The following is a 20,242-nucleotide window of genomic DNA, read 5'->3' on the forward strand; positions in this document are numbered from 1 at the left end:
GTTGGCCTGGGAAAGTCTAAGGGAAGACCTAGGAGCACTCTTCAAATATGTAAAAGACTGTGGCAAAGAAGATGAAGCTGTTGTTGTTTACATCCACTGGCAACAGGACAAGAAATAATAGGCTTACGTTGGAATGAGATGTAGGCTAGTCATTGCAAAACCTTTCTGTGAAGAGGGCTAAGCATTGAGTTGGATGACAGACTTTCCATTACTGAAGACTGTTAAATGGCAACTCAGTCCAACATCTGTGGTGGATGGTCTAGGTATAGGAATCTGATCTAGGGCAGAAGAAACTTCTAAAATCTGTGAGGAGTCAATTGTACAGGTTCCTTTTTCTGAATAAAAGTCATTTCATATAAATTCAAGTGTCCTTGTCAGTGCAAGGTCCATCCAGCATGACCTTTGTCGTGGTTCCTCTGTGCTCTTAGCCATTGTAATACCTTCCTGTGCTATAACAAATCCCACCAGACGAAGCATGTGAGGTGGCATTGTGAGTAAACAAAATGGTAATTCACATAAATTTTGTTGGTGATGGAATGAGGGTTTTTCCGCTCCTCAGCACAGTGGGTCAAAGCCTCCTTCTGCTTCAGTTTTGTGTCTCACAAAAGAGGCATTGTTTCTAACAGCAAGATCAAAACCCAGATCACTTTTCAGTTTTGCTGCCCAGTTGACTTTCACATGCAGACATTAATGGAAGCCACTGAAGCCTGATCTGTGTCCAGGAAAAGTTTCACAGCAATAGCATGCCGTTCTATGTTCATGGTTTTCTTCATTTCAAAGGCAGACCATCACATTGTGCTGCAGTTTGAATTTTGTAGAGAAAACTTCCTCTACATGAGCTTGTTTCTCTATTTCAAAGCAAGATATCTATTGCTGCTCCTTTCTGTTGAAGGTAGCCAGTATTTGAGGTCTTTAGAAATTCATTGTGCATGTCAGCAAAGTAAATTCCTGGTAAAACATACCATATTTGCTCTAAACCGGAATACAATGAAGAATATCCTTGTTTAGGAGCTTTGGTTGTGGTTTGGCACTGTGAATTGTTCATTGGTAGTATTAGTTTAGAGCATTAACAGTGATGTCATCCCTTCCTGCTCATTCTTAACCTGTCTGTGTCTCTCCCACCCCATTCAACAGAGTGCCTCCTCTCCAGAACCTTTTACTATGCCAGCACATTTGTTTGCACAGCTGTGCTCAAGACTGGATCGGGTGACTGTTTTAGCTTTGCTGGATTGTTTTTTACCTGGATCAGCTCCTTGATCTGGTTTACAGGGAGGCCACATGAACTTCTATGCTGACATGGCTGTGGCGCTGTAGACCATGGTGTTGGGTAAGAGGAGGTGCAGGCAGTGAGTGGAAGGGGCAGAGGGAATGGCATCAAGTTTATTTGCAGCTACACACACTGGAAATTCAAACCACCACCTCTGGCTGTATTTTCATAAGTGATTGATACTAGAGAGGCAAAAGTCTTACTGTCTTTTCCCTTTTTTGCTCCTATACCCTTCCCTGCTTTCCTCTCTACTGGCCCTGCTTCTCACTTACTGACCATCTTCTCCCTTGTTCTGCCACAATCTCCTCTCAACTTTTGCGTGAGCTGATTTAAGTCACTAACTCTGCAGAAAACTATTTGAACTCTGCATTTTGATTTGTTTTCAGCTTGGTTAGCTTTCTGCCAGGCTTGTGGCAGGAATGAATATATTTCAAGTATCAGTATATTTATTTCTTTGTATTTCTGGCAGTAGTGTGGATAAAAAGCATCACACAATGACGGAATTATAAAAGGTGTCATGCTTCTTCAGATGCTGCATGTTCTGTGTCTCTCTGTTTTGATTCTTCCTCCTAACAGATGCCTGGCTTGCAGAGTTACAGTTCTTCCTCTGCTATATCTTACATGGAGATTTTGCTTCCATGAAGATGATCTGAAGGCATCTCACTGAAAACATATCCCAGAACGGTCCTATTTCTTTTTTTCTGCTCCAGGAATCTTCCCACAGTTTCAAATGGACTTTTGAGAGAAAGCCTGTTATGGTGGGTAAAACGCCAGCCTAGGGTCTCAGTGCCATTCTTGTGTAACCTAGGATGAGTCAGTAAATCTTCCTGTGCCTCCATTCCTACAAACTACAAATCACAATAACTCTTCCTACAAAATAGAAATAAGAATAATTATTCCTGTCACCAGTCCTATTTGTTAATATGCCATGTTAGCTGATGTGCTTGTCAGTAGTGTCTAACAAAACACTAATCACTAATAGGTACAATAATAATAATTCCTATATGAGATGAAACTACTACTTCAGTATTTTTATTATTAGTTAATTAGTTCTAAAGTCTTTCTATTCACCCATGTAGAGAACAGCTAGAGAAGATTTTAATCCTCCTTGCTTCAAGCTGGGCCTCCTGAGGTCCCAGTGCCCTTTCTCAGCAGTTAAATATCTTTAGTGCCATCTTCTGTAGCGTATCGGTATGTCAAGTGCGATTTCTTTAATTGACATCCGAAGCGGTGCGGCAATATGCTGAAGTGAAGGCATTTGTAGCCCGTTTTTAGGCTGACTGCGTAAACAGAACTATTGTCAGCACTGCTGAGCCATTCATCACCGGCGTGGCCTGTTTACAACTAACACATAACAGCGGTTTAGGGGTCTTTCCACTACGTTGTGTTTGGATGAACAGCTATGGTCAGAATAATCCTCTTCTGTACTTCAAAATAGATGCTTAAATCAGAAATAGCGTGTGGTAAAACACTGATTTGGATCAATACTGTAGGAGTGACTCAGGTTCAGACTAAGATCAAGATATATCTCCTTATTAGATCTTTTAGCATTTCATAAAGCTTGGTATCTATTTTTGATCTTCTTTGTACCTTTTCATGCAAACCTGGTTCTTCTGGTCTTAAAAGTACCTGCCTTACTGTTCTGTTTCCACATATCTTGAATTCAACTTTGTTTCTGTCACAGCCAAATCATACATTGCTAAAGGCCTGTCCGCGTGTGGAACAGGGGTTGTCACCGGTGTGGAGGCTTGCATGGAAAATGAAAAGTGGTACTAAACAAGGTAATTAAAGGAAGTTTGAAAATTATTTAAATGTGCATTTTAATGTAAGAAAAATAAATGACACATTCAGTTTTATTTTGTTATCTAGCATTAATGACAATGGAGGGAACCCTTTAAACACAACAAGGACCTAGGAATTTGGAGCACATTGAAGGGGCATCTGGCCACTGGCAGTGCTGTGCACCTTTAAAGATAAGTGGCAATGAGGAAGCTAGCAGGATGGCTCTTTTATGGGAACCCCTCTGTCAGAATGTCCACATAAAGAGACACTTTTTAGCATCATTGTTTAAATCTCAGGATATTTTCCTTCTGAATAAATTCCTCAGGGAGACAAGTCCTACTTTTCCTATTTCCCCCTTAATATGGGTTCAGATCCTCACATTCTAGTATGTGACTAACAGCCCTCCATACCTCCTTAATATGCTTTCATGTTTGGGCTTTCACCAGTACATAATTGGATCTTTATTTTTAAAGCTGCTGCCTCCAAGCTTCCCCCAGGGATTTTGAATCCTTGCCTGTCTCGAGGGTTTTGGCAACAGCCCAAACCTCTTCTTGTAAGAACCCATAAGGGAATTATTGGAAAGGCAATTGTTAGCTGATGGGTGTAGTCCAATGGTAGGCAAGCACTGTATCAGATTATCCCTGTTTTAAATGTACTGAATTCTGTCTTGGCAACCTTCTGTGGCAGGACTGAAAGGCTGCTCTAGAACCTCACTGCTGTCCTGAGCAAGAATATTTTTGTTACAAAAAGCTGTCAAGGCTGGTTTGTACAGGTGGTGAGAAATAGGACTTAAAAACCTTCCAGAGAATGAAAAAGCCATTGTGGAAACACCCAATGCTTCATGCTATTAAACCTTTTGGACAGACTGATGAGAAAGCTCTCTCTACCACTCCCTAAATCAAACTTCCTGTGCTTCAGCTGATCTGATGAGCCAAGGTACTTCACTGCATGAAGAAAGTTATAAGGCAGGAGCTACTGGGGCTGCTGGGATTATCTCCTGTACCCTAACACGGCATCTCATGCCTCACTGTTTCAGGATCCACACCACGATACTACTACACTTAGAATCATGGCAGCACTGTGTTCCAGATAAACCACTCGTCTCTGACCAAAGCAATTTGTCCTTGTGCCACCAGTAGTGCCTAGATTAACAGAGATCTTCCTCCATCATATTTTCAGCTGAAAGATTTGTAGGGAGCAAACAAGCATTGCAAGGATTCAAGAACATGCAGATAGTCTGTTTCAGTTTTGTCACCAGTCATCTGCTGCACACAGCTCCTCAAAGCATTTCAAAATTTTTCTTGGATAGTTTTTTAACTAAAAACTATTTACTGTACTACTAAACTATTAAAAACTATTTACTATACTACCATTACTAAAAGCTTTTTACTATAAAATAGAGCAACAGAGAGCTTGGGAATGACCCGGTTTGGTTAAGTTTTTAGCTCTGTAGGGTAGCTATCAACAGAAAATCATGTTATCGCTGGAGAACTGTTGAGTTGCCATGCTAGCTCAAGTCATTCTGTCTAATGTTTTCCTTTCTCGGGACAACAGTAAAGAACACACAAAAGCCTAAACAAACTACAGGTGGCAGTAATATTTTTGAGTACCGATGCTGGAAATATCAAGACCCACCTTTAAATCACCATTTTGAAAACAGTTGCAACCAATCTGTTCTTCTTTTCGAAGGGCCTGTGCACAACAGCTTGACAGCTAATCTTGACTGAGGAGAGTCTGAGGAAAATAAACTTTTAAAAGACTTATCTGTAGTGCCTAACTCACTGTAGTGCTCAGTCCCAGGTATAGGCTCTCAAACTTTGAAGTCTCAGGCTTTACATGTATAAAACTTGTCAAGTTTTTTCTTAGAATGCTTCAAGGACTTGATGCAATGCTGCCTTTAGTCAGCAAGTCGAAGGACAGTAGCCACTGCCCTGAAGCACCCTGGGGGTGAAGGCCCCGTGGGGTCCTTCCTGCAGGACGAGCAGCAGCGGCAGCAAAGTTAAAACCTTCCTGTGACGAGCTTCCTCCAGTCTGGGGGTTTGTAGACGCGCGTTAACAGACACCTAACGCCGCGCGGGGGCAAGCCGCACGGTCTCCGTCCGGACTGGCGCCCACCGCACAGGAGCCCGCCGGTGGGCGGCGCTGTGACGGAGCGCACGGGCGGGCCGTGACCCGGTGCTGGCGGCTGCCTCAGGGGCCCTGGCGGGACGGCGGGCGGCGCTGGGCGCGCAGGTAGCGAGCGGCTGCCGCCGCGCCGCCTTCGAGCGCAGCCCAGTGGGGCGGGCCCTGTCGGGGAGGGGGCTCTTACGCTTTTGTCCTCTCGGAGGAAGAGCCTGTTTATGTCTCAGGAAATCCCACCCTGGCCCGCGAAGGAGGACGGATTATCAGCACCTTTTAAAAGCCCGTGAGAGACCGGCAAACGTCCCGGCCTCTGGAAAGGGGCTGAGTGTGATGCCCGCAGCTCCGCCAGCTGTGGGAGGCGGGCAAGGGGAGGGGAGAGAGGGAGGGACGGAGGACGAGTGTCGGGAGCCTGCCGGGGCCGTCAGAGGTCCACTGCCGCAGGCGGGCTGTGGGCAGCTGCCCGCCCTGCCCAGGGCGCGTCGCCAGCGGAGGCAGCAGGTAGGGAGCCGGGCGCTGGGCTCCCGGCGCGTCCCGCCCCTGCACCGCCGCCGCCGGTAGTTGCCGAAGCCCGAGGGAACTCTGGGGCTTTTTTCCCCTCCTAATTAAACGAGTTGTGAGCCAACACTGTCCGGACTCTTCTGAACGAGTTAATGTTTTGCTACTTAAAATAGCCTTGCTCCCGCAAAGCGTAAGTAGAGCAAGCCTGGGCTGTGCCGCTCGGCTGGCGGGCCAGCAGCCCCGGAGACTCTGCTGGAGGGGACGTGGCCGCGGGCAGACCTGCAGCCTGCGCTGGGGACGGGCGGCGGGAGCCGGCCTGGGGCCTGTGGCCGCTTACCGTGCCCCCCGACCCTGAGCTGGGCTGCAGGAGGGCAGGGCGAGCCCGAGCTCTGCGGACTGTGCTGAGGAGGAGTAGTGGAAAGGGCCCTACTGCTTTAAATATCTCCTGCTGTAAGTGTTCTCTGTTCCTGCCCCACCGAGGGAACCGTATGCAGGCAGCGGTGCTCGCAGAGGGGACTGATAACGGCCTGGTGTGGCAGCGAAAAGTGTCCAAACCTCACAGAAAATGCAGCGGAGGGAGGAGCATCAGATACCATTTGTGTCTGTGATTGCTGTGGGCATGGCCCACAGAAGTGTGCATGTGTAGGGGCATGTTAACTTCTTCCTTAAGGGTTTCCACTAGCATTCGAACACGGATGTGCACTTCAAGACAGTTTTACACTCAGGGTAAAGTTAAATCCTAAATAAGAAGCAGAGCCAGAATTGCTGTCTGCCCTGTACGTGGGCCATCATTCACAGAGAACGATGGAGTTCCGGAGTGTAACCCGAAATGGCTCTGGGGTTTCTTAGGGTGAGTGCTGAGTTACCTGGCCCTTACACTTTCTCCTGATAGTGGGGTGGCCTCCCTGCACTGACCAGGCTTTTACCTTTCCAGTCACATTGTGGTCTGAGAGTTACCAAACTGCCAGTCACACACTTGTTCACTTAGGACTCACAAGGGTTGCAAAGAATTTGAGATTAGTAAGTATTCTTTGGAAGATACTTGCAGCTTGTTTAAGTGAAAGTTTGCCAATGTTATAACCAAGAAAAGTTGTTTTGTTCATGGTTTAGGGTGGTTTTTTTTTTTTGGGGGGGGGGTTGGGGTTTTATTTACGTGTCTTTAAGACACTGGCATAGATAATGCAGAAGGAATTGAACTGAGTAGCCAGAACTACTTGAGTTTCCCTTTAAGGGAAATTAAAAGGGAAAATCCTACTGGAATATGTTAGAATTAAACTCTAAAATTCAAATGGTTTCTATAAGACAAAAATGTTCTTCAAGAAGTTTGAACAGTGTATATAGCACTGTGTCCCTTGCAGTTACTGTAACTTGCCTGAAGACCCCCTCAAGACTGATACTTGTCTGTTTGGGTACCTGCTTCTCTGCAGTGAAAAGGGGTCTTGTGTCTTTGAATGGCAGAAAGTCTCTTCTCTCCTTTGTATATCAGGGGCAGGGGGCGGGACAGTCCGAACTGTGCAGTTTTTAGATCCGTGTGGCTCATCGTATGTGGGCACCTGACAGATCTATCTCATTCATGCTTCACTCACTCGGGATGTAGGGACTGTTCCCTCATGTTTGATGGCTATTCCATAGTCCCCTGGTAGTTCCACACCCTTCACACCTTTCAGAGTTTTATTGGTAAGTTACTGTCTTTTGATTCCAATGTAGAGCTCTAAGATGGCATTTGAGTATTCTGGGGGAGAAGAGGGGTTACTTTTTGTGCCTATTTTTCTCCTTCGAGTTGTGAATCAGAGCAAGGCTTTGTTATGCCAGGGAACAGAGGAGATTACAGGTGGGGTGTAGCTCTCCTGGGCTCAGCCCTGCACTCCTTGCACTTTTCATTTACTCAGGCCAAACTTTCACTCAGAGGTAAGTGAAGCCAAGAAGAAGTGAAGTTTCGTCTGGGGTTTAAGGAGGAGGATCCACAGCAGTAAAGTAAGGTTAAGGTAATAACAAGGTCAGCTGAGGAATTAATTTTTAACAAATGTTTAAAATACAATGAAAGTGATAATAGATGTGTTGGAAAGTATGACACTATAAGCAAGAGGAAGGGTGTTTTTCAAGTCCTTATTTAAACAGTTTATAAAGCTTATTATGAAAGCTCATTTGTGCCTTATAGAACACCCACCATTGTGTTTCATATATATGTACATGACCAAACACCATTAGCTTCCGCTGGAAATTATAGTAGTTTATTCTGTCCCTGCATATCTGCCAGTTTGTCTGGAATGACACGGTCGTGCTACAGACTGTGCAGGGTGACTGCTTTTATCAGATTTAAGTTAGCGGTTAAAAACATGGTAGTAATAGAGACTCCTGATTGTTCAGTGTAAAAGCAAAGGAAATATGGCAACTTGGTTTCTCTTTTAACAGCATTTTTTTCTCATACTGGTTTATAAAATCTAGCTAATTTTGAAGATAAAAACTTCAATCCCAGTATTTTAGACTGTTACAACAAACGAAAGAAAATGTGGACTGAATTTAAGAAATCTTATTTAGATAAGGACATCTATTACATTTCTTGGTAATTGCTAAGGGATATTTTTTAGCTGTACTAGTATAGTTATTTATGTGTGTACATATGTGTCTATAAATACATAAACATGTACACGTACAAGTAAAATTATAAATACTTAAAATATCATATTTCACATACTTGGTACATCATGATGAACCTCTTTAGTGATGTAATGAGAAATAGAAATAATAACTGGCAAGTTCATAGATGCCACATGATAATTATTTCTCTCCTGTAGAGGGATATATATGGCATCACACATAAACACACCATCCAGAAAGTGTATTTTGCATGTGCTAAACTTAGTGATTAATAGCACAGCATTGATTCTTAAACAGAAAGCCATTCCAGTTTTTATGAACTGCCCATTTTTCAACATTTGTCTGAGAGGAATGGTTTTCTAAGTGACACAAACACGGTATGACTCCCAGTTCTTATTAAATGATCTGAGGGCTCGTGAAATCCTTGCTTTTTATACCAGTGAGTTATATTGCTTTCTGAGACAGATTCTTTGTCTTACCTAATGGATATTTTTTCATGAATGTCATGAAATACAGATAAAGGTGTTTCAATTCTTACCTGCATTTTTTCCAAGCACAGCAGAAGAAAATCTTTCCCTTCACAATCCTTATGTAAGCTTGCAATTTAACAGTTGCCTTGCTCTGTATTTCAGCAGCACTGAGAGTAATACTGTACAATTGAAGTTTATGTCATACTACAAAAGCCTGAAGTTGTTCTCAGCTAAAATACTGAGTTGTAGTTGTTTAAACTTAGATTGGGTATTTTATTGTTGAACTTACTGGTGACAACTCAAATATTCTGTGAGCTCTGTAAGCTCCCTGGTTTTGTTTTATGTCATTTAATCATTATTTGTATCAAGGCAACCCTTTAAAATTCTTGATGTGATTTTTGGCTGAGTTACGTTGGCTTAAAGAACATTTGCTTGGAAAACTTACTGTCACTGAAGAAAAATACAGGACCTGGATTTCTTAGAACCCTCCAGCCCGTGGAGATACGTATCTTTGCATTGCCCTTGGTAATTATGTCCTTCCTGTATTTGTGTACCACGGATAATACACATTGGTAGTGAAGGCAATGATTGCTGCAGTTCACCTCTGTGTTGTTAAGATGCTGTGAAGTATCTGCTCACTGTTTAAGCACTTCTCTTTGTGTACAGGGTCAATTTGCACACTCTGATCTACAGAAATAAATTTTTGAATTCATTTAAGTATTAGAATAGCTTTTTATAAGTGCATACTTTAAGAAATGCATTGTGTCACATTTTTAGCGTCCTGAATAATCTCAAGCCTGGGCAATATTGACCTGTAGTAAAAAGAGAAAAAAAAATCTTAAGTAGTATTAATGAATGAAGGATGATTGAGAATAAGTTAGATGGTATTATTTGTCATCTTTACTTTTTATGAGTTATTTTTCTTTCACTGATCACTAGATAATTCTTCAGAAAAGAACAAAAAAACCCTGCTTTTGTTGTAGTCATCACTTTGTGATCTTAGTAAGAGATACACTAAAGTGTACCTCTAGAAAAAAAAAAGATTGCTACCTTTGTTCACCTTACAGTGCAGGGTTTATCATTTTTCATGAGCACAGATTAACTTAATTTTTTTGAACAATAGAAGGTACCATCTGTCTTTATAAAGAACAGTGTGCCGCCTCTGTGCCATTGGATGCAAAGGTAATGGCAACCATTCTGAAAATGGACCATAATTTATGAATTAAAGAAGATTTAATGTGCTAACTTTTGCTGATTAATAAACTTTTTATTACAAGTATTAGTAACAAAAGAACAAGCCACAACTTTGACTACTCATTATCTGAGCTGCCTATTCTGCTTGGTCTGGATAGAAAACAAAAAGCGAGGCAGAGGGAACAGAACGGAGGCACAGAATAATGCAAAGGACAGAAGAGAAATGAAATACTGAACTTAGGGTTATGCTAAACTACTTGAATCCATCAAATGTAAGATTATTCATTTCACTGTTCCTACATTTTCCTACTCAAAATGAGAACATTCCCAAATGGCAGATTAGTTCTGACCGAAGATGAAACTAAATCGAGTGTATCTTTAAATGATATAGTAAAAAAGATACAAAATTAATTAATTATTCCATTAAAAGTTAATACTGCTCAAGACTAAAATTACTTCACCTTCCAAAATATTGTAAACTTCATAAAATTAGGATTGAGGATTAAATTTTAAACTAATATAAATATATTAAATTAGGATTATAAAAATAAAGTATTTTAACAATTTATTCAGTTTTGGGCTACTATTTTGAGATTTAAAAAAAAGAAGAAAGATTTAAAATCATTTTAGGACCTGAGACACTATTACACAAAATTGACATTTTCATTGTTATCATCTACAGTTTATTGTGCTCTGCTGGAAAAGGAATTTAGTTATATTAAAGGAAATGTGGTTTTGTAGAATATAAAATATCTATTTTTTAGGGGTAGTTTTTGTTGAATCAACTTTGTGGGGATAAAAAGTGAATTAGTATTCCAGGATTTACAAAACCACAAAATACGAATGGGTGTGTTGCGTCCTTTTGTGTGACAGTATGCTATTCTGCAGTTCTTGGTATTTCATATTTCATTATTTCAAAATCAAATTATTAAAAAGGTAACTTGAATAACCTCAACTAAAAGACTGACAGAAGTTCAGTACAGACTTTGGAAATGCTTCATCTGGAAAACCAGTGACATCATTGCTGGAAATCACAGTAAATGTAACACCAAGAATAGTACTTTTTCTCAGTGGTAATATCCTACCTGTAATGATGAATGTCTTTTCTTCTTGGGAATTGTAAGAGGCATGGGGTATTTTGACAAGAGTATAAGTATAAAAATAAAAAGATTAAAGTGTAATTCAGTTATAGTTATGAAATATTTGGAGATTTTTAAACAAGAAGATAATTAGACTTTTCCAGTAGTGGTGTTTGATTTTTTTTTTTCCTCCATGCAAATTGTTATATTTGAATGATAATTATTATGTAAGTATTTCTGAAGGTATTGAAATTAGCTGAAAGTTTTGCATTTTGTTTTCAGTTGAAGGTTGACATATAAAATATAGGTGTGTTCATTAGAAGAACAAAATGTACTTCTTACATATATTCCAATATTCTTACATGCATTCCAATTAGGAACAGGCCAAGGATAACAGAAGTGACACCAGCAGGTAACAGCTTGTTTCTCAATTGAAGACAACTTCTGAGAAATCTGATCTTGTACTTTAAGACTTTCCAAATCAGAAGTTCTGTCACTGCCTAGAACTGGACATAGGAAGCCCATCACACATGAATTGTAGGAAACTACTGAGAAGCTATACACCAATTGTTTGCCACAGAATGAAGGCTATAGGGTGTAATTTTGTATTTCTAAGAAAATCTCTGTGCACACTTTGTAAAGTGTCTTTTTTTTTTTTTTTTTTTATTTTTTAAATAATGTTGCAATACAGGTGGTTCAGTAACACCAGCTGGCAGGACAGTAAGAAAAATGCCATAGAAACCTTCCCACCATTCCTCTCAGAAGTTCTGATTCTTCCCAATACTTCAGGTTACTCAAATAATTCATTCTTTTTAGAAATCAACAAACTCAAACTTGACTAGGCTTTGAGAATATGCTTGGTGATGGTGTACACATTTCAGAATTAAACTGTAAATTCCATAGGCTTTGAGTAATTATTTTTCTGTGTTTGTACAGTGTGAAAATAGCAGAGACTTGGACATTACTAACTTCCTGAATGCTGGAGTAAGTAAGTCCTGATAACAATGGCATGTTTAGAGTTAGGCAAACTTTGTATCACACTCTGACACAAGTGCAGTTATACTAATTGAAGATTAATGATTGGAATATTCAGTTAAAGTGAATTGATTTCCACCTGTTCTATTCTAAAAACAGGCAAATTAAAGGCATGTCAGGTGAAGAAAACAGAAACAATGTTTAAAAATATTTAAATCTTGTAGAAATTTTAGTTACACATCTTTCTTGCTTGGTGTATATTATTTTTTTATATATATATATGTATGTATGTATATATACCACATGTATGAGCCAGGTGTAAGCACTAAACATCCCACTTCTGTGCTCACCAAAACCCATGGCTGCATGGTCACAGGGCTTTGTTGTTCTTACCATAAGTGTGCCATAGTCTACAAGGAAGTGCGCTTAAGAATTGTCATTTGTCAAGAATCAATCTGATGTGCCCCAGCATTGTGCAATTGTAAGATTTTTTTGAACATTGCTCTAATTGCTCTAATGTTCTTATTGTAGGTTATAAATCTGAAACAATGGGTGACTGGAGCTTTCTGGGGAGGCTGTTAGAGAATGCCCAGGAGCACTCCACAGTTATTGGCAAGGTTTGGCTGACGGTACTGTTTATCTTCAGGATACTGGTGCTGGGGGCTGCTGCTGAGGAGGTCTGGGGAGACGAGCAGTCGGACTTTACATGCAACACTCAGCAACCTGGTTGTGAAAACGTTTGCTATGACAAAGCCTTCCCCATTTCTCACATCCGCTTCTGGGTGCTGCAGATCATTTTTGTGTCCACTCCAACCCTCATCTACCTGGGCCATGTGCTGCACATTGTACGAATGGAGGAGAAGAGGAAAGAGAAAGAAGAGCTGAAAAAGAAGGGAAGCGTCAAAGACAGCAGCTACCCAGGAGCAGCAGTGTCTGGCAGTGGTGGTGGAGGAGGCAGCAATAGCTTCAAGGATCCTCTTGGTAAACGGGGAAAAGAGAAGCTCCCGATCCGTGATGAACGTGGTAGAATCCGTATGGGGGGCGCCCTGCTCCGTACCTATGTCTTCAACATTGTTTTCAAGACACTGTTTGAGGTGGGATTCATTGTGGGTCAGTACTTCCTATATGGCTTTGAGCTAAAGCCAGTTTATCAGTGCAGCCGCTCACCTTGCCCACACACTGTGGACTGCTTCATCTCAAGACCCACTGAGAAGACCATCTTCATCATCTTCATGTTAGTGGTGGCCTCTGTCTCCCTGCTGCTGAACATGCTTGAGATATATCACTTGGGGTGGAAGAAGCTTAAGCAGGGCATGACAAGCCGGTACAGCCTTGAGATGCCTGTTGCAACAATGACACCAGTCATGGTAACAGGGGAGTCCAAACCTGTTGCCCTGCCACCCCCAGCACCACCAGTGGTGGTAACGACTGTCGTGCCCACGCCTGTTCTGCCTGACACCCGCGCTGTTACACCGTTGCTGGCCCCAGTGACCATGGCACCATACTACGCTGCAGCTGCTCCAAGACCACGGCCCCCTTCCAATATGGCCTCTGTGGCCAGCTACCCTGTTGCTCCACCAGTTCCTGAGGAGAGGCACCGTGCTGTGACCCCCACACCCATCTCCACTCCCGTCACCATCCCGACTCCCATCCCCACACCGACACCAGCCGTCATCAACTACTTCAACAGCAACAGCCATGCCCTGGTGGCTGAGCAGAATTGGATCAACATGGCAGCTGAGCAGCAGGGGAAGGCACCCTCCAGCTCTGCAGGATCCTCTACCCCCAGCAGTGTCCGGCATCCTCTTCCCGAGCAGGAGGAGCCACTGGAGCAGCTACTCCCACCCCCAATGGGGCCGCCCATTGCTGCAGCCAACAGTGGCAGCAGCACCAGCCTGAGCGGGGCAAGTGGCAGCAAGTGGGATGTGGAAGGTGAGGAGGAGCTGTCAGAAGAACAGCCTGTCTCGCCTGCCTGCACCACTGTGGAGATGCATGAGCCACCGCTGCTCGTAGACACGCGGCGCTTGAGCAGGGCCAGTAAGTCGAGCAGCTGCAGAGCCAGGTCAGACGACCTGGCCGTGTAGTGTGGTCGCCTCTGCTCCGAGGAGCGGGTGGTGGAAGGCAGAGAGGGCAGGGGAGCTGCTTGGGGCAGCCAGGCCTCGCGTGGTGGGATGGCCTGGGCTTCAAATTTTGATGCTTGCTGTTTTTGCACTCTGTGAGTTGTAGTGGGAAAAAATATCAACATTTTCTAATAGGTCAGGGGTGACCGAAGCACAGCCCCATGGGCCAGGGACCGATCCCGCTTCCCTTCACATGTCGATGGCAGATCTCCCAAAGGCAACTGCAGGGGAGGCCTGCGCAGATAAGAGCTGGTGATGGTTGCTGGTCATGTGTCCAGAGGCTGAATTTCATCTGAGAAAAATGTTAATATCCCCAGTGCCCACGTGGCTGCCTGTCATCTCCCTCTTGCCCTTGACTTCATTTCCACCCTTCTTCAGGTAAGCTCTACACGAGCAGATGCAATGACTTACTTTCTTCCCCTTAAATCTTGCATAGCCCTGTGGCAAACATCAGGGTGGCATATTGCCTATTGGCACCTGTCACCTTAAAGGACCAACTTGCCATATTAAAGGTGACTCAGTCTCTCCCATATAACATGACTTAACGAAGCCTTTGTGCTCATGGCAAATCGCCAGTGTGGTCCTTGGCCAGGCAGAGTTTAGGTAACCCCTGTAATAGATTTTTGAGGTTCATCTTTCTATATTTTTTTTTACTCTTGACCTGTTAGGAAGTGTTCAGTTTGACCTTCTAGTCAGTGTTTGCCGACCATGATCACGCCATGTTTTTAAGCCTACAAATATGTTTGAGCATGTTTGATTATAATTTTAGATGACTTCTGAAATTGCTTAGAGGAGGACAGGAATTTAAACCACGCCTCAGAAATTATTACACAGAACAATTTCTCTTCAGAAAGCAAGGATTATGATTTCAATACGTTGTGGCCCTACACATTGCCCATGGACAGACAATAAGATAAAGTACAGCTCTGCATTTTAGAGTATTAGGTATTGGCTTAAGTTTGTTGGGAAAATGCTTTTTAGAAGTAAACTTGAGTGCATATTTTTAAGTATTTGAATATTTTGAGAATTAATTTTGATCTGTAGGTTTAAAATTACTAGACTGTGTAATTAATCATTTTAGTTTGATCTCACAAGAAAATGTAAGGGGAAAGACACTTATTAATGGCAAAATTCCCAAAGCAACGTTATTTCCTGTTGTGTTCTACCCTTTCCTTTAACTACAATCTGTTGTGTCTTACAGGTCAGTGAAAAAAGATTTAGACAATACTGTATTGCAGAAAAGGTGGCTAAAATATCTGTACCACATGCTAGTGGCTGATGGGTCTGTTCTGATCAAACTGAAGTCACTTGCAGAATTTCCATTCAATTTAACAAGGAGCAAGATTTGGGGATGGATCTTGCAGGCCTTTTTCAAGCAAAACTAACATTCACATGGAGTCTTGGGAGCCAGAAAGAATGTAGATTTGGGGCCTTAGATAAAGACATTAAAATCCTGCTTTTGAAAATTATGTTTCCCTTGAAAAATGGGTGGAGGAAACTGCTGGTATTTTTTTCTAAAGTGCAGCTTTCCTTACAGCTGGCTCTGTTCTGTATTCCTTTGTAACAAGTACTCTCACAGACATTAGTCAGAATTTTGAATGCCTGGCTCAGGAGAGTTTGCGTACAAAAGGAATGCAGGATTAGGCCCAACTTCCGTTCTAATTAAAATCCAAAAGAACTGAAGCTCGGAGTCAGTCCTATTGCTGCTGTAAATCAAAAGTACTGTAATTGGAGAAGCGCAGTGAAACACACTGGGCTAACCCTTTGCATCTTCAAAGTGTTTGGCCTGGCAGAGGAGTCCTTACTCAAGCAAGTCATGGTCACCCTCTGGCAAGTAGTTACAATTGCCAGTTACCTCTGCTGTTAAATGTTTTCCTGAATGTGTTCAATTTATTCAAGTGTTAAAATATATTCCCAGCACTCAAGATTAAACCTGTATTTTTACTGCTTTCTGAGTAGACACAAGTAAACACTGTGTAGTTTCTCATGATCAGAAGCACTGTTCTGCAACTCTTGGCCATGATGTCTCATTACTTCCTTGACTTGCCTGTGATGAACCAGGTGAGGAGAAGTCTTTCTGCTGCCACTGACCTTGGGGGCAGACACTGCATTAAAAATCAATGTACAGTAGTACAATAAAGGTATTTTCTATTAGGTGTTCAGCTTCAGGCATGCTCTCATGAATTTTCTATGTTATAAGCCATAAAAACCCTTTCTGCAAGAAAGATACAAGCTAAATTCTACTTTATATTGTATCCATGCAACTATGCTGAACTTAGACTAAAGTTGATAAAATTGCTTAGATGTAAACAAAGGCATTTTAACACTCAAAAATTTACTAGCATCTATGCTAGCAGTTGTGTAAGTTTTGCTAAATGCCAAGAACTTAGTATTGCTGAGATAAGGCAGTATGCATCTCTGTATTTTAGTATATCAAAATTCATGGGCTATATTTTCCTTTCTTTTATGCTTCTAAAGAATAAAGTCAAAGTCTCTCCGGAGTGTATTTATAGAAACCAGACCACCTGGAATATGTGGGTTTTTTGTATCAACGCCTGAGAGCAAAACTGACTTCTTGTTTGATGGAGCTCTGAATATTGCAGTCCTTAACTTTAGAACAGTCCTTGCAGAGTGTCTCCTGTAGGATTGCATCTGTATGATATATATAAAATAATAACAAAGATAGGTTTAACTTAGGATCAACTGATACCTAGTCTACCCTTTTCAAATTTATGTGTGGTTAGACCTGCAGCAAGTTCAGGTGCTTTTGTGGTATATATGGTATTTTCAGGCAGAGTAACTACTGGAAAGCTGTTAATTTTTCCTGTTAGGTGCAGCTTGGGGGGAGAAATGTAACTCTACTTAAAACCCCTAAGAGAGATCTGACAGAGCAGCCTCTGCATCCAAGCAGTACTGGTCTAAAAAAGCAAAGCTACAACTCACAGGTTGTGCTTTTTAAATCAGCTTAAGTTCCATCATGTAACTATACAGTGTCAAGCCTTTTCATTACCTACAATTTCATTTGGAGTCCAATAATTGTTTTTTCACTTAAGCCCAGGTAACTCTTGGCAGAACTGACCCCTAGTGCTTACTTATCACTTTTAGCTGCTGCATCACATCTGGAATCAGGTTTGATGGGAAAAAAAATCCTATTGGTGTGGCTGATTTTGAGTACTTTATATATGAATCATTACTGAATTCTACATGCTATGAGTAAACCATAACTATGAAGACTTCCATAGTTCTAGAAAATACCTACAAACACCAAATAACTTGCTGAACAGAATCTATTGGCAAATATAATCTGCTAATTTCCAAGCTGTTTACTCTTTCGCATGAATTAATTCCAAAGAGGGAAATTATATGTGATTTAGCCTAGGCATATGGCTGTTCAAGCCACAATCCTGAAAGATCCTATACATGTACATGAGACCAATAGGTAAGTTACTGCAAAAGTGGAAGTGAGAACAGAATTATTCCAGGTATTAAGCAAAATGAAAAAAACCCCAAATACTCATATTTTACTCTCCTCTTACTGGAAGTTAAAAAAAAAAGGCTAAGGTAAGCTGTGGAAAAGAAAAGGAGAAAACTGAAAAAAGATACTCTTTGAACAAGTTACCATGCATATGATGTGCTACTCCTTTGGGAGTAAGTCAGCTTACTGGCACTAGTTGACCCTGGTTGGAGCATGGGGAGTTGGACTACATGACTTCCAGAGGTCCCTTCCAACCACCATGATTATATGAAACATATTTTCCAAATCACTGATTTCATTAGTACATTTTTCATTATAGTTTCACAAAGATACAGTAAATTTACAAAGCTACAAGATTACAGTAAAAAAATACACAAATACAGAAGTTCTTGGCCATGGATGTAGTTGATCTAGTTTTCTGTCACTGGGCTTTATTAATTAGTGCAGCTGTCAGATAACACAAAAGAAAACAGTTTAACAGTTTAAACCCCAACATTTATTCCCTTTGTATTTTGATTAAATGAAGACAGCCTGCTAGAACCTTCCCTTTACTAAAGTGGAACATGAAAATCAATTTCTTGGGTTTTCATAGATAAAAAAGTGCTCCTTGAATTTGTTGGTCCATGCTGGCATTGAAAAATCATAACTTCTTGAAAATAGGTAGTGTGCACTGAAAAAGATGGTGGACTGTGCATTTTTCTGGTGTAAGTTGTGTGCAAAGTGGTACCAGGGAATGCTTTTCCTGAGTATATTTGTCTATCAAGGCACTTAGAGCGAATTAAATGTCTGACATTTTGCAGCTCTCGAGATTATTTTCTGGTGTGAATATGTAAGTATAGGATCAGTAAAATAAGGCAAGCTTTAAAAATCACATCAGTACTTAGGCCCTGTTTTGGATAGTCATGGGACCATCTCCTCAGCTGCTACAAACTGTTGTGCTCCACTGAGCTCACGTGGGTGTCAACAGTCTGCAGCAGAGCGTTGAGCCCCCAGGTCTTTTTGTTTAATACAGACACTAACACCATGGTTTTGAACAGGCTGGGGTTTTTTATTATTATTTTATTCCAAATGTTTTACTTGTGAAATGTGTGCTCTTGTAATTTTGATTTTCTGAAGTTTACATTCAGTTTTTGATTTCAGATTGCACATTTGGATAAAATAAACATTTTTCTAAGCTTACAGTTGTATAAGAAGTGAAAGAATGACTCTGCCAATATATTAAACCTAAGAGAGACTTGTCTTACTGTAACACAGGAACTCTTCAGACATAAGGCAGTCCCATTAAAGATGGTTTAACCTGATCATTGATCAGTTTTCTCTGTGTATTTAAAATATGGGAGCAGGATATATAGGGAGCACATGATAGAAAAAGATAACTTTTCATCATGAACTCAATTATCACCAAATAAACTAAGGTTCATTATTATTGACGTGCTTTCTTGTGTGTTTAGAGGTTCAACGACAAAGAGTAGCTGTGACATATATCCTTCGAGCGCTAAATTTACAGCCTGGTTTAAAATTCCAAACAAAATAAGTTGTGGAGAAACATTGCACTGTTACACTGTAGAAGACTTTTCAAAAGACCAGTGTTTTGCTTTCTAGCCAAAACCATGGTTCTGAGCCTGCAAATACAATTTTATGCAAGTTAATTTTTCTTTTGCAAATAAGACCACGAAAGGTAATGGGACTATTTGCATAAGCAAAAAACACACTGATGGGAAAAAGAAATTGTAGATTTGCATTTTAAGTTTGTTGTAAGATGCTGATCAAATTCTAGAAGTTTCAGTCCTTGAAGAGTTATGCAAGATATGTGAACATATTTTAACATGGAGAATATATTCCTAATTCCCATTGACACCGTTTCTCACAGTTAAAGGGTTGTAAAGCATAAGAAAGCTTACTGAGAGCTTTCTTGTGCTTATCAGGTGTTTGTCTTTTACATGACAGAATCTGAGAACAAACACAAGTTTTCTGGGCTGTCAGGAACTTGTAACAAAAGCAACAGCAAACAGAAGTACTGTCTTCAAAGAAGTGCCGTGTGTATTAAATTCTGTAAGAAACAAGTTGATGTAAATGTTAATTTACCTCATATGTTTACAAAATTGTGACTAAATAAACTTTTTGTACCATGGCATTGTCTCTTTTAGATTAAATTTTCATGGTTGTATAGATGGTTTTTTAAAATGGTAATGCATTTCTGTCACTGGGCTTTTTTAAGTAGTGCAGCTGTATTGCTAAAGAGAACTCACTTGCTTCTGACCAAGAGCAGTTTTTACTACAATGTGTGTGGCCAGAATATGTTGCATATTTTCTGTTTTGATGAAAGATTTATTGCAAAGTGCCACAGTTTTGTCACCTGAACAGCCAAAGTACTCCAAAGACAGCTGACAGCATCAGCTGGTGCAGATGCAGCTGTGCGCTGGGCTCTCCCTCCCTCGGGACACAGCCACACCGTCATCACCTCACAGCCACTGTCTCCTAAACAATTTCTGACTGGAGTATGAAATATGGATGTTCTACTCTTTATCTCTGCAGGTTTTTGTGGTGGTGTGGGTACTTTGCTGCCACATTGAGCAAAGCAGCTTGATGGAGGAGAGGTAAAAGGTGTGCCCCTTTCAGGTGTCATCCACAGCTGTGTCAGGGTACAGCACAGAGCCTAATGG

General features: G+C 41.2%; 1 protein-coding gene across 4 annotated transcripts; it reads left to right on the top strand.

Moving 5' to 3' along the window:
* The first annotated feature begins 5,564 nt into the window (after nt 1-5,564).
* GJA3 (gap junction protein alpha 3) lies at nt 5,565-19,710 on the top strand. 4 transcript variants are annotated; one of them, XR_010612460.1, is made up of 4 exons: nt 5,565-5,858; nt 11,701-11,798; nt 11,946-11,993; nt 12,516-12,535. XR_010612460.1 is itself a non-coding variant. In XM_065678583.1 (3 exons), exon 3 carries the CDS (start codon nt 12,533-12,535, stop codon nt 14,066-14,068), a length of 1,536 nt encoding a protein of 511 aa, XP_065534655.1. In that variant the 5' UTR covers nt 5,565-5,858; nt 11,701-11,798; nt 12,516-12,532; the 3' UTR covers nt 14,069-19,710. The 4 variants fall into 4 exon arrangements, 3 of the variants coding, with proteins under 3 accessions (XP_065534655.1, XP_065534656.1, XP_065534657.1); XM_065678583.1 differs by lacking the exon at nt 11,946-11,993 and having other exon boundaries at nt 12,516-19,710; XM_065678584.1 differs by lacking the exon at nt 11,946-11,993 and having other exon boundaries at nt 5,565-5,668; nt 12,516-19,710.
* The last annotated feature ends 532 nt before the right edge of the window (nt 19,711-20,242 follow it).

This window comes from Lathamus discolor, chromosome 4, assembly GCF_037157495.1.
Source record: "Lathamus discolor isolate bLatDis1 chromosome 4, bLatDis1.hap1, whole genome shotgun sequence".
NCBI classification, from domain to species: domain Eukaryota; kingdom Metazoa; phylum Chordata; class Aves; order Psittaciformes; family Psittacidae; genus Lathamus; species Lathamus discolor.